General features: G+C 37.0%; 1 protein-coding gene across 1 annotated transcript in view; it reads right to left on the bottom strand.

The window, feature by feature from the left end:
* The window catches only part of grid1a (glutamate receptor, ionotropic, delta 1a), a 275638-nt gene that overhangs the window by 43274 nt on the left and 216037 nt on the right, over positions 1-16327 (bottom strand). The window contains exon 5 of the mRNA XM_030748669.1: positions 3231-3284. Coding sequence (XP_030604529.1) covers positions 3231-3284 — 54 coding nt within the window. The remainder of the gene's footprint in view (positions 1-3230; positions 3285-16327) is intronic.

Raw genomic sequence — 16327 nt, 5'->3', positions numbered from 1 at the left:
AAAATAAACTTCATTTTCCTTCTCCATTTTTTGATTGACAACTACATTCATTGTGCCACATGCTGTGTGAGGTCTAAAGGCTGGCAGGAGCATAGGCAGCTGATGGAGGAGGCCAAGCAACAGTGAGCCTTATGATCACTTGGTTAAAATGTATGTCACAACTCTGTCATGACCAGCTGAATAATACCAACTGTCTGGAGGGACTGATGGTGCATTCAGAGGAAAAAGGTAACAGGGTCTGTTATTTCCCGGTAGGATTTTGTGATTGCATCTAGTCAGCCTAACAGGATTTTCAGATTTTGAAAGCAGGAAACAGTATCTAGGTATACTGTAGCCAAGTAGCAACAGGGATTACAGAATTCACCAGCAGCTACTGAAAAGAGATTCCTAACACATGCAGTTTTTAAAATTACTTTGTCTCTCCTCTCCTGTGTTTAAATGTTTTTTTTTTTTTTTTAAAAGGTGCACAATCTTTCTGCCATAAGCCATGTTAGGAAGTTCTCAGAAATCTAATCACAGGCTAATGGAAACAAATTAGCTTTGCACCTTCCTTTAAATATCCTTCCCCTTTAGAGATAACCAGGCAATGTGGCTAAATCATTTACAGATACATGCCTGGATTCAATTTGCAAGGGATTTTTGTTGTTGTTGCTAACAGTGTAAAATGAGGGAAAACAGTTTTAAGAAATAGACTTAATAGCAGCTCAGAGTTTTCAAGTTATTATTCTATAAATAAGAAGACTTTGGAGGCCAACAGCTGGGAGAAAAAAAAACAACAGGATGGCATCTGTAGTAATTGAATTTTCTTGGTTGAATTTGCAACATGTCTGTGTTATTCTCATTTCAAGGTGATCTTCAGCTTTATGAGCAGTTTATCTTGAGTGATTATATGAAAAGCATGGAAGCTGGGAAAGAAGAGAAAACAAACAAAAAATACTGGGAGTGTGACAGGGATAGAGTGAAAAAAATATCCTCATTGTGTTGGAATAGAATAGAGGAGAGGAGGAACTGAAAATTATATTGTGAGAAAGGGATACAAGTAAAATAATATATTTCATAGTTAAAAGACAAAAACAGGCACATTCATCTTTTTTTAAGGATGTACCAGGGAGACATGGCTCTGCAGTAAGCCGCATCATATCAACCATTAAGTGAATGGAGTAGAAATTAACATGCCATTAGTTCATACTATTCCAGAGCCAGATGCAATTAAAGCTAATGTCTGTGTGGAGTTCTGTACTAATTGACTGAGAGCCATGCGTGAGTTTGTATGTGAATATTGCTTCAAATTACAGCCCCTATCACATCTTCATGTTTGAGACTACAAAAGCACATCAGCGGAATAATGTGACTTAAGCTGCCAGATGCAGAGATGGTTTAAAAGAACTCCTGGTCTCATTAGCTGCCGTAAGTCAATACTTCAGTTATGTTAATGCTGAAACGCATGGTGAAAATATGACAAGGTCATTATTTTCATAAAAGCTCATTATAGTCTAAAATTAGGTAATTTAAGCTGCCAGATAACAGAAGGTTTTCAACACACTAAGCCTCATTAACTTTTGTAAATCAATATTCAAGCTACAGATATTCTGCACTTTGAATTTTTAACTAAAACATAAATGAGAAGTGTTTTATTCTAGTTGGTTGCTCTAATGTGTATTGTGTACTGCATCCAAAATGCATTTTCAGCTTCTATATTACAAATTATTTGCTAAACAATTAAAAAAAAACAAAACACCTTTTTTCTCCCTGGTCCTCAGTATCTCAATCTCTCTACAAACACTGCCTAAATAATGTGGCTGTCAGAGGAACGCAGATACATTTATCATGGTCTACAGATTATGAATCAATATGTGTCGTGTTTTCGGTTTCAGTGAAATGTTTCAACAAGTCAGGGGGGAATGTTTCATTAAAATTCACTGATACCCCCTTTGATGATACATAGTATAAAAAAGTTTATAAAAATGGACACTGACATGCATGTCGCTGTGTGTGTGCGTGTGTGTAGGTAAGTGCTAGAGGTGGAGCTGTTAGGCACAGTAAGCCTAATATTTCTGATAATTTATCAGGGAGCAAACTTCTATCTAACATCTTTCAACCACAGCTGTTAGTGCTGCTCCCACCTGCCACACCACTACATCTCCAAATAATTTCGAATCAAGTGAAGTGCAATCCTGAGGCACTAAAGCTAAAGAGGCCACTTTTCTGTATTCATAAAGTGAAGCTGAGATTTTTGGTGCCACAGACACTTTAGCCCTTTTAGGTCAACATTAGACACAGACAACTCGTACAGTGATAGGAAAGCCAGTCAAAATCTAAAGTGTCTATGCAAGGCTCGTTTACAGGTTCATTATTTTTATTATGAGTTTCTATTAGAACATGTTTTAATGTTGAAAATCACATTGTTTTTCACATTGTTGCTGCACCTCTTTTCACCCTCTGTCTGAAGCATTACGTGAGATTATTGGGTTTACAGTTTTATTAAAGTACTGTACAATATGTGCAGTCACAGAGAATAGGAGAAAAGCATGGTAACTTTGACCACATTAGCCAAGCACTGAAGATCCACTGTAGGAGCTTTACCTTTGTTGTGTAAACATTACCATTAAAATGAAAGCATTCCAATGGGTCTTCAGTTTCAGAGATGCCAGGAGTGCAAGAACATGCTTGTAGTCAACAGAACATTTGGTGTGCTTTGCTCATAGCTGCTACATTTCAGAGTTAGCAGAAGCTGCAGCTGTCTGCATCTGGATTCAGCTGAGGCAGCTGCTCATTGTTTGTTTGAACGTGTGGTGGGGGGGCCCAGTGTGTTACACAGTGACATTGAGATGTAACAGAAAATGGCCTAGACTACAAATGAGGAGTTTCAGGTACTTGGGCAGCAGTGTTTACTGTGGAAAAGAATAACCCCATTTGGCGTGGACTTCCAAAACTTTTACAATCACAAGGAGCTACAGTATATAACTGAATATATGTTACAGGAAAAAACATAATGTGAGGACTTTAAAGTGAGAACAGTTATATCATATCAAATAAAGGTCTAGTCCCTCAGGCAGCCAGGATTAAATCAAATGATGTGCTGCTTATTTAACTCTATATGAAAGCGTAGTTAGTAAAGGCATCATAGGTCTCATATGCCTTGGGAACATATGAGACATAGTGTTGAATGAGGCAAAGTGACATAAAGGTCTAAATTCACTCAGGTGCATGCAAGTGTGTTTTGGCCTCACCTCATTGGCATAGACCCAGTGGCTGTCCTTGGATGCCAGGTTGGTTTCCACAGCCTGCAGTGATAAATTAAAGGAGAAAGTGAGAGGAGAGACACAGAGAGGACAATTGAGCAACCAAGTGCACAAATTCATTGAGATCACACAATAGTCCATGTAAGTCCCTTCTCAGGTGTCTCTAGAGCTTAATTTGTAAATCAAGACATTCTCAAACACAGAGAGGCTACAGGTCCAGTGTGCAGAGAATGCAACTTAATCACACAGTCTGTAGCGTATTGGACCAACCAGGCTTTTTAAACAGCGCTGTGCTGTATTTTTTTACATTGCCTGTAAACACATGCACATAATTTGCCCACTGCTATGGGACCTCTTTCAATTACCACAATAACTTCACCTTTCCTTTTAAAATACTTTTTGATAATGACACAAAAAAGGGAGCTCACAGACATAGGTGCCATTGTTGGATGGCACCATAAGGAGACCTAAGGAGGTAATGGATTGACCAAATAAATGTTATAAGTAAGATATGTAATGATGTATTAAAGCTCAGACAGAAAGACAACCAGTATGAATTTTCAGCTATGACATTATGTATCTGTATTTCAGTTTTTGCTATTTATTATGAAACTACGCTGCAGATGCTGCATTAAAGCACGCAGCTTTTTGCCACGGTGCAACTGTATTTAAATTTTTACAGACAGTCAAATGTCAAGTGGTAGGAACATTTTTTAGACTCATAATGACTGCTTTGTGAGCTTTTCAATTTTATTCACACTGAATGGAATCAGCTGAATTCAAGGACGCATGTCTACATGTATTAATCTTTCCTTTCACCCTGCTGCTCTGCTGTCATAACAATAAGCTTCCTGCCATAAGTCTAAATAGAGTAAAACATCTACACAGCAAAGATATCTGCTTTTAAAGGTAGTTACAGCAAAAGCAAGCTTTAATCTGATCAATAAAGTGTATTTAAAAACACAAAAAACACCTAAAGTCTCTCAATAAATGTGAAAATGACCCTCCTTGGAATTATGAAGTACCTCCACCAGTCACAAGAATGAACACATCGGTCATGCTTAACATATCACTGTATGCTCTCTTCTGCCAATTGCCATCATTAGTTTTAAAAGCAGAAGATTGATGCTAGAACATATAAGATTGAACCATGTGGTTTTACTAAACAACACCATGCTCATCAATAATAGCCGGCGCAGTGTACAGCACCAAAAGCTGCTAATCAATCTTACAACCTTGGAAGAGTCATGATTTTATTTTAATGTTCCTCTCATTGCCAAATTGATCTCATCAGACTGTAAGAGGACCATACCAGCACACAAGAATTATTTACCTCCATGACTAAAATACTTAAAATGAAAAAGTGCGGCCATATGCCTTAAAAAATTGCCTTGAAATCCAAATGGATATGCCAACATTATCAATGAATGCCACAAAACGCCAGACATATGCTGGGTGCAATGGTCCACTAGAGATTTATGTAGCAAAAAAGCACTTCTAGTTTAAAGGTTTGGTTCCATATTTTAGAATATATATGTAGGTTTTTCCTCAAAAACCTTCATATTTTCATAGATAAAATGATTAATTTCAGTCAGGATCGAGGATTAAACTATTCATAGTTCTATACATTTAGAAGGTTGGTACAATAGTTTTCTAATTTCTGTGAATCAGACATTTATCACACTGCAAGTGACCTTTCACATGATTGTGACAGCAGAAAAAAAAAGGAAATGTTTCACTATTGTGTTTCAAAACCTTCAGGCACAGCACTGGAGGATGTATGCGTGCTGTGTATTAGGTTGCAAGTGTGGAACAAAGCATCTGAACAAAAGGGAAGGCTACAGTGTTCAAGGTCGAGGCAACAGGGCCACGTTAGACTAAAGGTGAACAGAAAGCAGAAAACCAATAACTGAAATTTCATGTATAAATGTGTTTTCATGGAGATTTTGGAAATACATTCTGAATAGCGTTATTTCTGCAAAAATTAACTTCAAAATATATGTAAATAAGGAAAGATTTCAATACAGTAGAGTTTTGGTATTTGAGCAGCACTTTTCCATCATTTTAGCTGCCTAAAAAACATTGTTTTTCAAATTGATGGAATATTTGTTTTGTGTTGTTTTTTTTGTTTTTTTTACAGACTACACAACACAACCAGACCACATTCTTGTAATTTGTATGACATTCATTCAAATTATGATAATGACTCTCTGGCCCTAAATAAAATCTGACAATGATAACTATTGTCTGCCTTGAAGAATTGCCTTTACGTTCAAGAGAGACGACAGCTCCTTGAAGTGCATTCATTGTTCCAGACCAAATCTGTCAGATGCTATAACAGTGAAAAGAGAGTCAAATGTGTAGTACGGGTTAGTTAATGTGTACCAGCTGCGATGCAGTGTTTTGTTGAGGCCCTGGGCACAACAGAACCCTACACTTGAGAGGTTCAGCATCAGTTCACGGCACAACTCTACACTTACAACTTGAGACGTAAACCCTTGTTAAGCTAAATGATGTTTGCAAGCTGATGTTTAACCCCATTTCTCTCTGTATGTGATGAACACATGACTGTGCAAACATACTGTGAGAAGTCACTGATGTTATTGCTGCCGTTTTTCATCAGCATCCGAAAATGTGAGAATGATGAGAGTTGTTAAATGTAAATCATACAACTGTATATAACAGGAAACTGAATTAAGACAACATTCATTACTTTTGCTTTGGTGTATTTTCATTTATGAGTGACAGTTAACGCCATCTATAATTTCAGAACATGAATCAAGACTGACAAGAACCTGGATACCAAGGACTCAAATACTAAAGAGAGTTGCTCATTACGATTCAAAACTAGTACCTCCTAAAAACATGAGCACCTTGGGTCCAAATACAATCCCTATATTATTTTGCCTAACCAGCCCCCTTTTAAATCGCATTTAGTCTTATTTTAGTTGAACTAAGAAAGGATTTTCCCCTTTGCTTGAAATTTATCATACCAAAGCTTAAAATCCATTTGAAACCCTAAATGTTATCAACATCCAGGCAGAGTAATTTTAGCTTTGTGTTTTCTTTCTTTCTTTTCACTTCAGAAGATGATGTAACAGTGAAACTCTGGAGAGAAATGGGGTTTTGGAGGCACAGACAAAAGCCTTGAGTGACATCTAAGTATTCTATTGATACAGCCAATGCCTGGCATCGTAAGATCTCTAATCAGAGACGCAAAGTACCCCAGGCATGTTCTTATACAGTAGCAATGCCACAAAGGCAGCCAGAGAACGCCAACTCCAATTTAAAACCGTGGCAGTCAAAAAGGGATTGACAGGAACTGCGGTTAGAAGGATGTGAAAATAGGTGGGGAGGGTTGGTGGCGGTTTGAGCAAAGCTGAATGTGAGAGTGCTCAGTGTAAACTCTTTCAATGTGATTATTTGTTGTTGTACAAAATCACATTTTAAAAGCCAATCTGAACTGCACACTTAGCTGCCTCATTATTATGTATAACTCACTAAAAAAAAATACGTTCAAATGCAATCTAAATGATATCTTTATGAAAGTTCTAATATTAAGATTCTGTTGATTAGATTTTTGAGTTGTGTTTAACTTTAAGATCATTTTAAAGGTCATAGTTTGTGCTGCTACTGAATCGTATTGACACAGCCTGCCATCGCAATGATAATACAAATACTATTTTAACAAACCCAATATTATCCATTGATCCATTAATATCTTATTAAAGCAATAGTAAAAACATTTGAGGTGATTATATCCTTAGCAACTTGGGACTCTTACTTGATTGATAAAAATGAAATAAAAAAAAAACTTTGTCTGAGTTGCAATAATTCACTGTTTGCTTTTAATATGAGCTCTATTATGTTTTTTTCTTTTTAAACAGCAACTATTCCAACAGTTTTGTTTGTCAACAAAACTTGTTGACAAAACTTGCTCCTCAAAATTAAAATTAGGAATAATTAGGAAAAAAAAATGCTTGTAGATATAAGATCTATATGTAAGACTTCTTTCTGTAATAATCACTTCATTTATTTACTAAAATCTAAAGTGTAATCCACAGTTAGGTTTTATCATCAAAATTCAATATGGCTGAAACAATTAACTATGGTGTCAGCACATGAAATGAATTAGAACATTTGTTTGCTGTTCACTGAGTGATGCCCATTTATATTTTGGTTTCACAAGACAGTATATCTTTATAGTTCTTGACATAAAACAAAACGAGGTTTACTTATTTTTTTTTTTTTAATTGGTCCATCAATCCATCTTGATCATTCACCGCATTTATCTGAAAATCAGTCTGCCCATCTACAATAATGGCATTTATACCTACAGTGTCACTGAGCTCTCCAACCACACGTTTTCCTAAATAAAATCTCAGCTCATCCTGAAGGAGCAGAAGTAAGTAAATAAGGAGCATCAGCATTAATTGTAATTCTAACTAAGCATGTGGCGATTTATTTATGGAGTCAAGTACCCAAATATTATTGTTGCATTATTGGAAATCCATAATTCACAAGGACAACAGTGACCCAGAAACTGAGGCAAACAATGCTCAGACTGCAGGATTTGAGAGCTGAAACTGAACCGGCTAAAAAGTAATCCAATGTGACTTCATGATTGTTGTTTATGTTGGAGAGCTGTAACCCTTTTCTGGTGAGTTTTCTAATTCAGTGTATGAATTCACACACACACACAAAAAGCAATTCATTTTAGTCATGTATTTATTATTAAAATTAGGTTTAAAAAAATGAATCAGATTATAGCTTTTCTGTTGCATGTGCAGGTCACTGACAATGATTCTGACCATCCAGAAATGTAGCCTTGCTAATCTGATCTCATGTCACACCTTACATGCATTTTCTTACCCGTGAAAGTTAGCTGATACATCCATGCTAACGGTGAAATGTGAAATGCTACACTTTCTATGTCTCCAAAAAAACTCCAAACTGAAGTCTTGGTTTGTTTTTGATTCCTTTCACTCTCTCTCTGGCCCATCCTTCCTGTTGGTCACTGTGTTGGTTCAACAACAAATTATTTTTCTGTATTATAAGCAATTCACCACAGTTTGAAGATTAGGTAGGGAGCAAAGCAACCAAAGCATTCTTTGATTTTAAATGGATACCTTTCACCAAGTCTTAGCCTTTGGTCATGATTTTAAGAGGGTGAACAATGAAAGGTTTTGGTAGCTATCCCACCTTCTGTGCTCTTCCTGGGTTAGGGTCTCACAAAGAAGCCAGAAAGGCGTAATGAGGTCTGTCATAAAAGATTCAAAATAGTCCCTCTGAGCTCAGCCTTGCTGCCGTTGCTGTGGAAACACACCTTCAGACCACTTAATCTGCTCCATCAGCAGCACATTGAATAAAAAGGTGCCAACTGCCCTCAGTATACAAGTATAGACAAATTCAAACTACACATAGCTACATACACACAAGGATTCATCACTACCTTCTTATTATTGCCCTGAAGTCTTTTGTGATACTAAAACACCTGGACAAATTTCTTCTGACCCTACATTCTCAGTTTGCAGGACCAGGTGGTCCTCCTAAGAAGTTGGCACACATGCGTCACATTAAAAACAAATCATGACTCCCATCTGCCATAGCGCTAAGGCTGCTAGCTTCTCTCTGCATGTGGTTAGCTTCCCACGCCTTACGCTAGACATGAGTAGAATACCTAATGTCCCCACTAGGTGACTCACCAGTTGGTACATTAGCCTTGGTATATAAACTAAAATTAGAGCAACTTTAGCACTGTGCACATGGCTGCAGTAAAGAGTTTGCTTGCAATGTCCATCATATAGAAAATCACAGTGTCTGTCAAGTTCTGCTATGATTAAAAATATTTCTGTAATCACTGAATGTTTTGAAATATACGAAAAAAAGACAGAATCAATATCAATATCACATAACTTACGTCTAAAAACAACTGAATTTCTTAGTAACAGATGTTACAATCCTTTGCTTGAATCCCAATTGTGAAGTGGTCTTCAACTTCCCCTGTGGTGTATTCTGTCTATAAGCTGCTGCAGTTACTGTGAGCTATAATGTTGTGAGGGGCATTTCTAAGAGGCACTAAAAGGATTAAAACTTGGTGTGACATTTTATGAATAGCATAGCAGGCTGAAGAACCTCCTGAGTGAAAGATTTCAGTGAAGAACCTTAAAGGTGAAGGAGCAGTTCCTGTTTTTCAGTGTGTGATATCTTTTTATTTTGTAGGTCCAGTAGAATTGATTTGCATGCTTTTATATTTTACACATCAGCATGCACTACACCAGCACCTCTTTCTGCCCTCTGTCTGTCTGTGCTGTGTCTGTAAGGGTCCCTCCTGAAAAAACCCCAAACTGCTCTGATTGGTCAGATGGGCAGCACTGAATAGTGCTTGGTTCAGAAAATATTCCACTGTAAAATGAAGGGAATCCAATAAAAAGTAAGCAGAAGTAAGCATTTGCAATCGCACTGAAGAGAATAGCACCTTCTCAACATACCATTATCATTATTCAAACTCTCCTCAGGTTCAGTTAGCATTGCTTGAGTGTGTGCCAGACTTGCCACTTGGTGGGCATTATGCAAATGTGCTCCATAGTAACATAAATTAGTAACATAAGAAAAGGCTGAACAGCAACAAGGCAAGTCAGGCAGTTGTTGTGCAATGTCTGGCACAATAACTCTCTGCTGTCTGGGCTTTCAACTTGGGTAATGTTACAGATCTTTTTAATAAACAAAAAATGTATAGAATTTTAAAGGAAGAGCATAAAAAAAACAAAAAATATATGGCCTCTTTACACTACAAATAGTGTCTACTTTTACAGCCAAGCTAATTGATTGATTTGAGAATTTACTATAATTACATTACATTGAATCCCAAATCCCTACTTACAAGCCTTTCCCAAATTACTCAACTTTTAAACATAAGATTTAGTTTAGTGACTCACTGCCACATGCATTTGATAGCCAAAGTGTAGGGTATTGTAAGGGAAACAAAACATCACACTTAGCATTTTAACATAACACCAAAGTACACTTTCTGAACGATATGTCTTGGTACAAGATAAATTATTTTGCAATTCTGCAGGGTGTCCTTGGGGAAGCACCGAACATAAACTAAACTCCGCACCTGGGGGAAATTTATGTTGTGGATCTTTGATGATATTTGCAATTGAATTTTTATTGCGTAGCTGATAGATGTGATAACCAAGGATAATTAACACAGAGGAAAGTGATTACCTCACCAAAAATTGTTTTGTTCATCTGTGACTGCAGTCACAACACAAGGGCATGCAGATATACAATCACGGTACAGTAAAAGGCAACACAAATTTCATTCTATATTTACACACAGAAACACCAATGTAGCATTATACAACATATTAAGAAGTGTATCAACATAGTGTAAAACTGGAGGACAATATTACCAAGGATAGTAATGTTCCACAAAACATGCATTCACTTTAATGAATGGAAACTGTGGCTGACATCTTTCTGTAATGACTCTTTTTGTTCAATTTTCAAAAACTTTCTACAGGACTGAAGCAGCTCTTTGATGCCCTTGGGTGCTATTTGTCAAGTGAATGATCAAGGCTGAAAATTAAGACACCATTGATATGAGGGGAAACTCAGCTGGTGACCTGAAACAAGCAAGCCCAGGAATTAAAATAAGGAGGACAGGCCAAATTGAAAATTAAAATCTGCAATTCATGGGACAAAGGATAAGAAATGCATCTGAATAATGAATGCTACCATTATCTTACATTAGTTGAGTGATTTGAACTAAGTGAAATACGATAAGCGTTTTCCATAAGAGCACTTTGTACCATTCCAGGCCATTAGATTTAAGTAAGTGAACAGAACTTTACTTTCACACTGAACTTCACACCTTAAAAAACTTCATAATAGAAAGGTAAGCATTTTTTTGGGGAGAAACATATTAATAATTAACCTGTTTCTTTAGTCAAACTTGGATCCAAGACAGGATAGGTAAAAATACTGAGCCAACCATCATTTCTTCGTATTACAAGGAGCCAGACTTTCTTGTAATTTTTCAAAGTGGTCTTGACTAATAGAGAACTATTTTATGAATCATTCGAGTGTAAAAAAGGCACCTAACTGAAGGGATGAACAAGTGTTATGCCAACACATGTCAGACAACTTACCAAAGAACCAATTTTAAATAGTATATTTCAATGTTACAAGCAGGATGTCAAAAAACACCCAAAAAAAACCAACCAAACAAAAAAAAAAACCCAAAACAAGCAAACACAATTTATTCCCAATAAATACAAAACCAAATATAACACACTGTGCTTTTGCACCAACAAAATCATTCTGAAAAATTAGCCAAAGTTGTTGCACATCATGTCATCGTGTGTCCTTAATATATATGAGGAAACTGGAGAAGTGGAGGACAAAGGCAATGGCAGTGCTAAAAAAAAAAAAAAAATCTTCCTACAGAAGATGAAGAGCGTCATTTGTTGTAGATAGAGAGTTATATCCTTATGAAATAGGAAAAAATCCAGTAAACCCTGGCACAGGACCTGAGAGATATATCTGGCCCTTCAGCAGAAACATCTACTGTTTGCTGAAGCTTCATCAGAAATGAAAAAAAAAGAAAAAATACCATCAGATTTTGATCCAGAATGCAACACAATCTGGAAAACATCCAGTTGGAAAAGTCTTTACTTTTCAGCAGTGATCACAAACACACTGGCAGTGCATTAAAAGCATAGCTGAATAGAAAAACATACACTGTAACACTATCTGTCATGGACTGGTCTCCCCAAAGCCCGGACCTCAACATTACTGAAGCCTTGTGAGATCATGTTGCCGCAGAATGCAATAAAAGGCAGCCAAAATCCAAAGAAGAGCTTTGAATGTCCTTCAAGAAGCCTGGAGCGCTATTCCTGAAGACTGCTAAACGAAACTACAAGAAAGCTTACCTAAGAGAGTTCAGGCTGTGTTGAAGAATAAAGGCAGCTCTTTAGAAATGTTCAAACTCTCATTTTGTCTTATCTACAGGATTTCCATTCATGTTTGTAAATTTCAGTATGTTGCTGCATGTTCCTAGCAAAATACAAAGGAAAATAAATAAATAAATAAATAAATAAATAAAGTATATATATATATATATATATATATATATATATATATATATATATATATATATATATATATATATATATATATATATATATATATATATATCTGAAACCTATTAAAGCAGTTCAGTGCACAGAGTCAAGTGAATGACACTTCCATCTGTTTTGTTCTACATGAAAGCTGATTTTGGAAGCTGTGACCTTATTGCACCATTTAGTGTATCCAGTCATAAACTGCTTTGATTACATAAGACAGTTGCACAAGGGCCCCTGTGGAGCATTAAGTACAGTTACAGTTATCTCACAAAAGACTACTATAATCACTAAAGTGTAGAAATCCCTACATGACAGCTATGCCAGTGACCTTGCATGACACACCTATGGCTCTCAAAGCCTTTCAGTCACTTCAGGTACTACGGACTTGTTTCTCACATTGTTTCTAAAGAAACTTTACCCACCAGGTAAGAAAAACAAGGCACATTCAGACTTCAGACACACACTGCTGTAATCTCTGCTCCAGGGTACACTCTCATACTATGCTGCTGAAAATGGCTCAAAGTCACAGATCGCAGATGACTGCCAGGAAAGAAGAGTGAAAACAAGGGTTAGGTGAGAAAACGGGAAAAAAATAAAGGTGGTATAAAGATACGACAGCTTAGTCAGGATGTAATGAAAAGAACAGTGAGTCACACAAGACTGTGCAGCATTTTGTCCACACCTTGTTATTGTTTTTTTCTACTCCAAGTCTCTCCTTTAGTGGTCTGTACACCCACAGTAATTGTAGTGACTCGCCTCAAGGAAAGTGAGTATATGTGAGAAGGAATTACTGAAGTTAATGAAATCCTTTTAAAATAGAGTTTCAAGTATCCAATTGGTATGCTAATTTTGCGCTTATTATATGAAAGAAAAAACATATTAGATATGGTTCTGTAGCAATCACTGTCACTATTTCTGAATGTACCGTTGTGGTCAAAAGTTTACATGCACTCATCATGAGCATGAATGATGGTATTTTTGGACCTTTAATAATTTCTTTGAACTGTTCTGTTTCCACAATGGAACAATTTTACAGTATAAATTTTTAGTGACAAGAATTAGGTGCAAGTTATTTTGGATTTTCTCTAACATACACAAAAGTATACATGCACCCCCACTAATATTTGGTTAAATGTTCCTTAATAAATTGCATCTCAATCAGATGCTTTTGGTAGCCGCCAACAATGTTCTGGCACAATTCTGGATGGATATTTGACCACTCTTCTTGGCAGAAGTGGTAGAGTTCTTTTAAAATTAGTTGGTTTGTTGGCACAGACCTGACTTTTGAACACAGTCCACAAATTTTGGAATACAGTTAATTTTGGAGCTTTGGGAAGTCCATTCCAGAAGCTTCACGAGGCATTTCTAAACAACTGCATTATCATTAATTTTAACAGTTTATTCAGATGTGTCACCATTTTGCCAAGGTCTGAAAGAAGACCCAAACTGTCACCTTCAGTTAAGAAGAAAAAAATTGGTTAGGATGTTCAGAAACAACCCAGGAACCACCAAAGCTCAGCGCTGCCATGAACTGGAAACTGCTGGAACACCAGCATCACTGTCCACAGTGAGACAAGTTTTACATCACCATGGACTGAGTTGGTGCTGTGACCAAAAAAGAAGGCCCTGCTCTAAAATCAACAGCTTCAAGCTCAACTGAAATTTGCAGCTGTCCACATGGACAAGCCAAATGCCTTCTGGAGAAAAATGTCATGGTCAGATGAGACAAAGATTGAGCTATTTGGCCACAATGGCAAAAGGCATGTTTGGAAGAGTAAAGCTGAAGCCTTCAAACCCAACAACACTGTACCAACTGTCAGGTATGGCAGTGATAGACGTACTGCAATGCACATGTGTGTGAGTAAAGCAAGGAACCTTCATGTAAGTAAATAAGAAAAGGGTTTTTATCCTAAGCGGAAACTTTGGGATTTAAAAATTTAGCCAATGCCAAAATGACAAAAACTGCTGTTCCTTTAAGTAATACAGTCAAAATACAGGGTATTTAACATGGCTTAAAGTTTGCATTATTGGATTGGGTGTATGGCCACTTTGACTGATAGCTCAATACTGACAAAGTTGATAGCTGTCTGCAAGGATCCATTTGAGTCACTGAAGGGGCTGGTAAGTTTTGGAATTCATTTATATGACAAAAGCTGTGATATATGGCCTGTTCAATTTTTTATAGAGTGCATGGCTGAAACATTTTGGCTTACACCAGTCTTTCAGTATAAAAATGTGAGCTTACGCTATCTCAAATCCTCAGTGCAGTACATAGAAAGATTTTGAAATGAAAAGCCTGAAAAAACAACCTAAGAATAAAAACTAGCACATTAGGTACATTGCTTTGTTTCTTCTAAAATCATCACTAAAAGGAACTCTTGTGAATAAATGCGATATGCCTGATGGATGCCATTTCCCTACTCTTCTAAATAATCAAGGATTTCTTCATGCTGGTTATAGTCAGAGGTCATGGTAAGCAGACTGCTTGTATGCGGCAAACTCTGTCTGATTAGGATTAGGTACAAGCAAGCACAACAAGTGGGCAGACAAATTAGATAAAGAGCAAGCGAGGTAATTGTGAGAGGTTAGTTGGGCCAAAGATGTACATGAAACTCATCACTTAGTGTAGAACAAAGTGACACCACTGCTGAAAAGAAGAGGTGTTAAGGAGAGTGGGAGTGTGAAAGTTTAAATTTTGACATAATGCTAATTAAAAAGCAAACAAACACTTGAGACAGCTAGCTCCCAAGTAAAGACAAGGACAGAGATGAAACTTCAACTATGTTGGTACCACAAGGAACGCTACATATGACTTTGTTCATTTCTGTGACCTAAAGTAAACTGAGCTTTTTATAAAAAGCATGAATACCTCACAAATGGGCCACCCTCTTTGCTAGCCTGGCATCCAGTACTGTGCAATAGTCTAAGTCCACCCCACATTTCTTGATATTTTGCTGCCATGGAGCGAGACATTGCTGGAATGTTTTTTGTGTGCAGTGTGTCCTTAAAATTTTTGAGGAAACTGGACAAGTAAATACTGTTCATCTCCAGCAGATGAACGGTATCTGAAAATCATGTTCTTAAGAAATAGGGGGAAAACAGATTTGACACAGGTCCTGAGAGATGCATCTTCAGCCTCCTCAGAAATGGTGTGGAAACAGGGAGAAAAGGCTGAAGTATGACAAATTACACCAAGGACTGAATTAAATATTAGTTGCAACAAGTCTTATGGAGTGAATCTAATCTATATGAATCTAAATGTGACATATTTGGTTCAAATATTTGGTTCACACCCCTGCCACACATCCATGCGCGCGCGCACACACACACACACACACACACACACACACACACACACACACACACACACACACACACACACACACACACACATGCAGACTTGTGTGTGTTTTGCTTTAATTACCTCTTTAAAAAATAATGAATGCTCCAGTGACACCTTCAACATCATCTCCTAACAATGTTGGGAGATACTGTTAAGGGAATCATGTATGTTTGTTTGATGAAATGTTTCTTACTGTTTACTTAGCACTGTGCATTCATCAGTGATTTGAGGTGAACACATACGCCAATATTACTGTTGTTCAGAGACACGGGTTCCTAAATGAAAGCTTTATGAACATTCATTGCCAGCAAAGTAAACTCTGGGGGCGATTACAGCAAATCTGAATAGACTGCTAATTGTAAAGACAATACATTAGTCAAATGGATTGTAAATAAAGACTTTGTTCATTGTTTTTTTCAGTTTTTTTTGGTTTTTGTATTTCCCAAAGACCACCGTGGTGGCAGGAAAGATATAATGAGAGGTATTCTCTGTGCAGAGGTTTACACCTTTGCTAGAAAGGAATCTAATTTCCCACCGTGCTCCGGTTGTGGCATCAAGTAATGGTTATGCTGCTTTATAGCTGGCACAAGCTTTTCAATACACCTGAG

The sequence above is a fragment of the Archocentrus centrarchus genome, chromosome 15, assembly GCF_007364275.1.
Source record: "Archocentrus centrarchus isolate MPI-CPG fArcCen1 chromosome 15, fArcCen1, whole genome shotgun sequence".
In the NCBI taxonomy this organism is placed as follows: Eukaryota; Metazoa; Chordata; class Actinopteri; order Cichliformes; family Cichlidae; genus Archocentrus; species Archocentrus centrarchus.
This window is presented reverse-complemented; position numbering and strand designations above follow the sequence as displayed.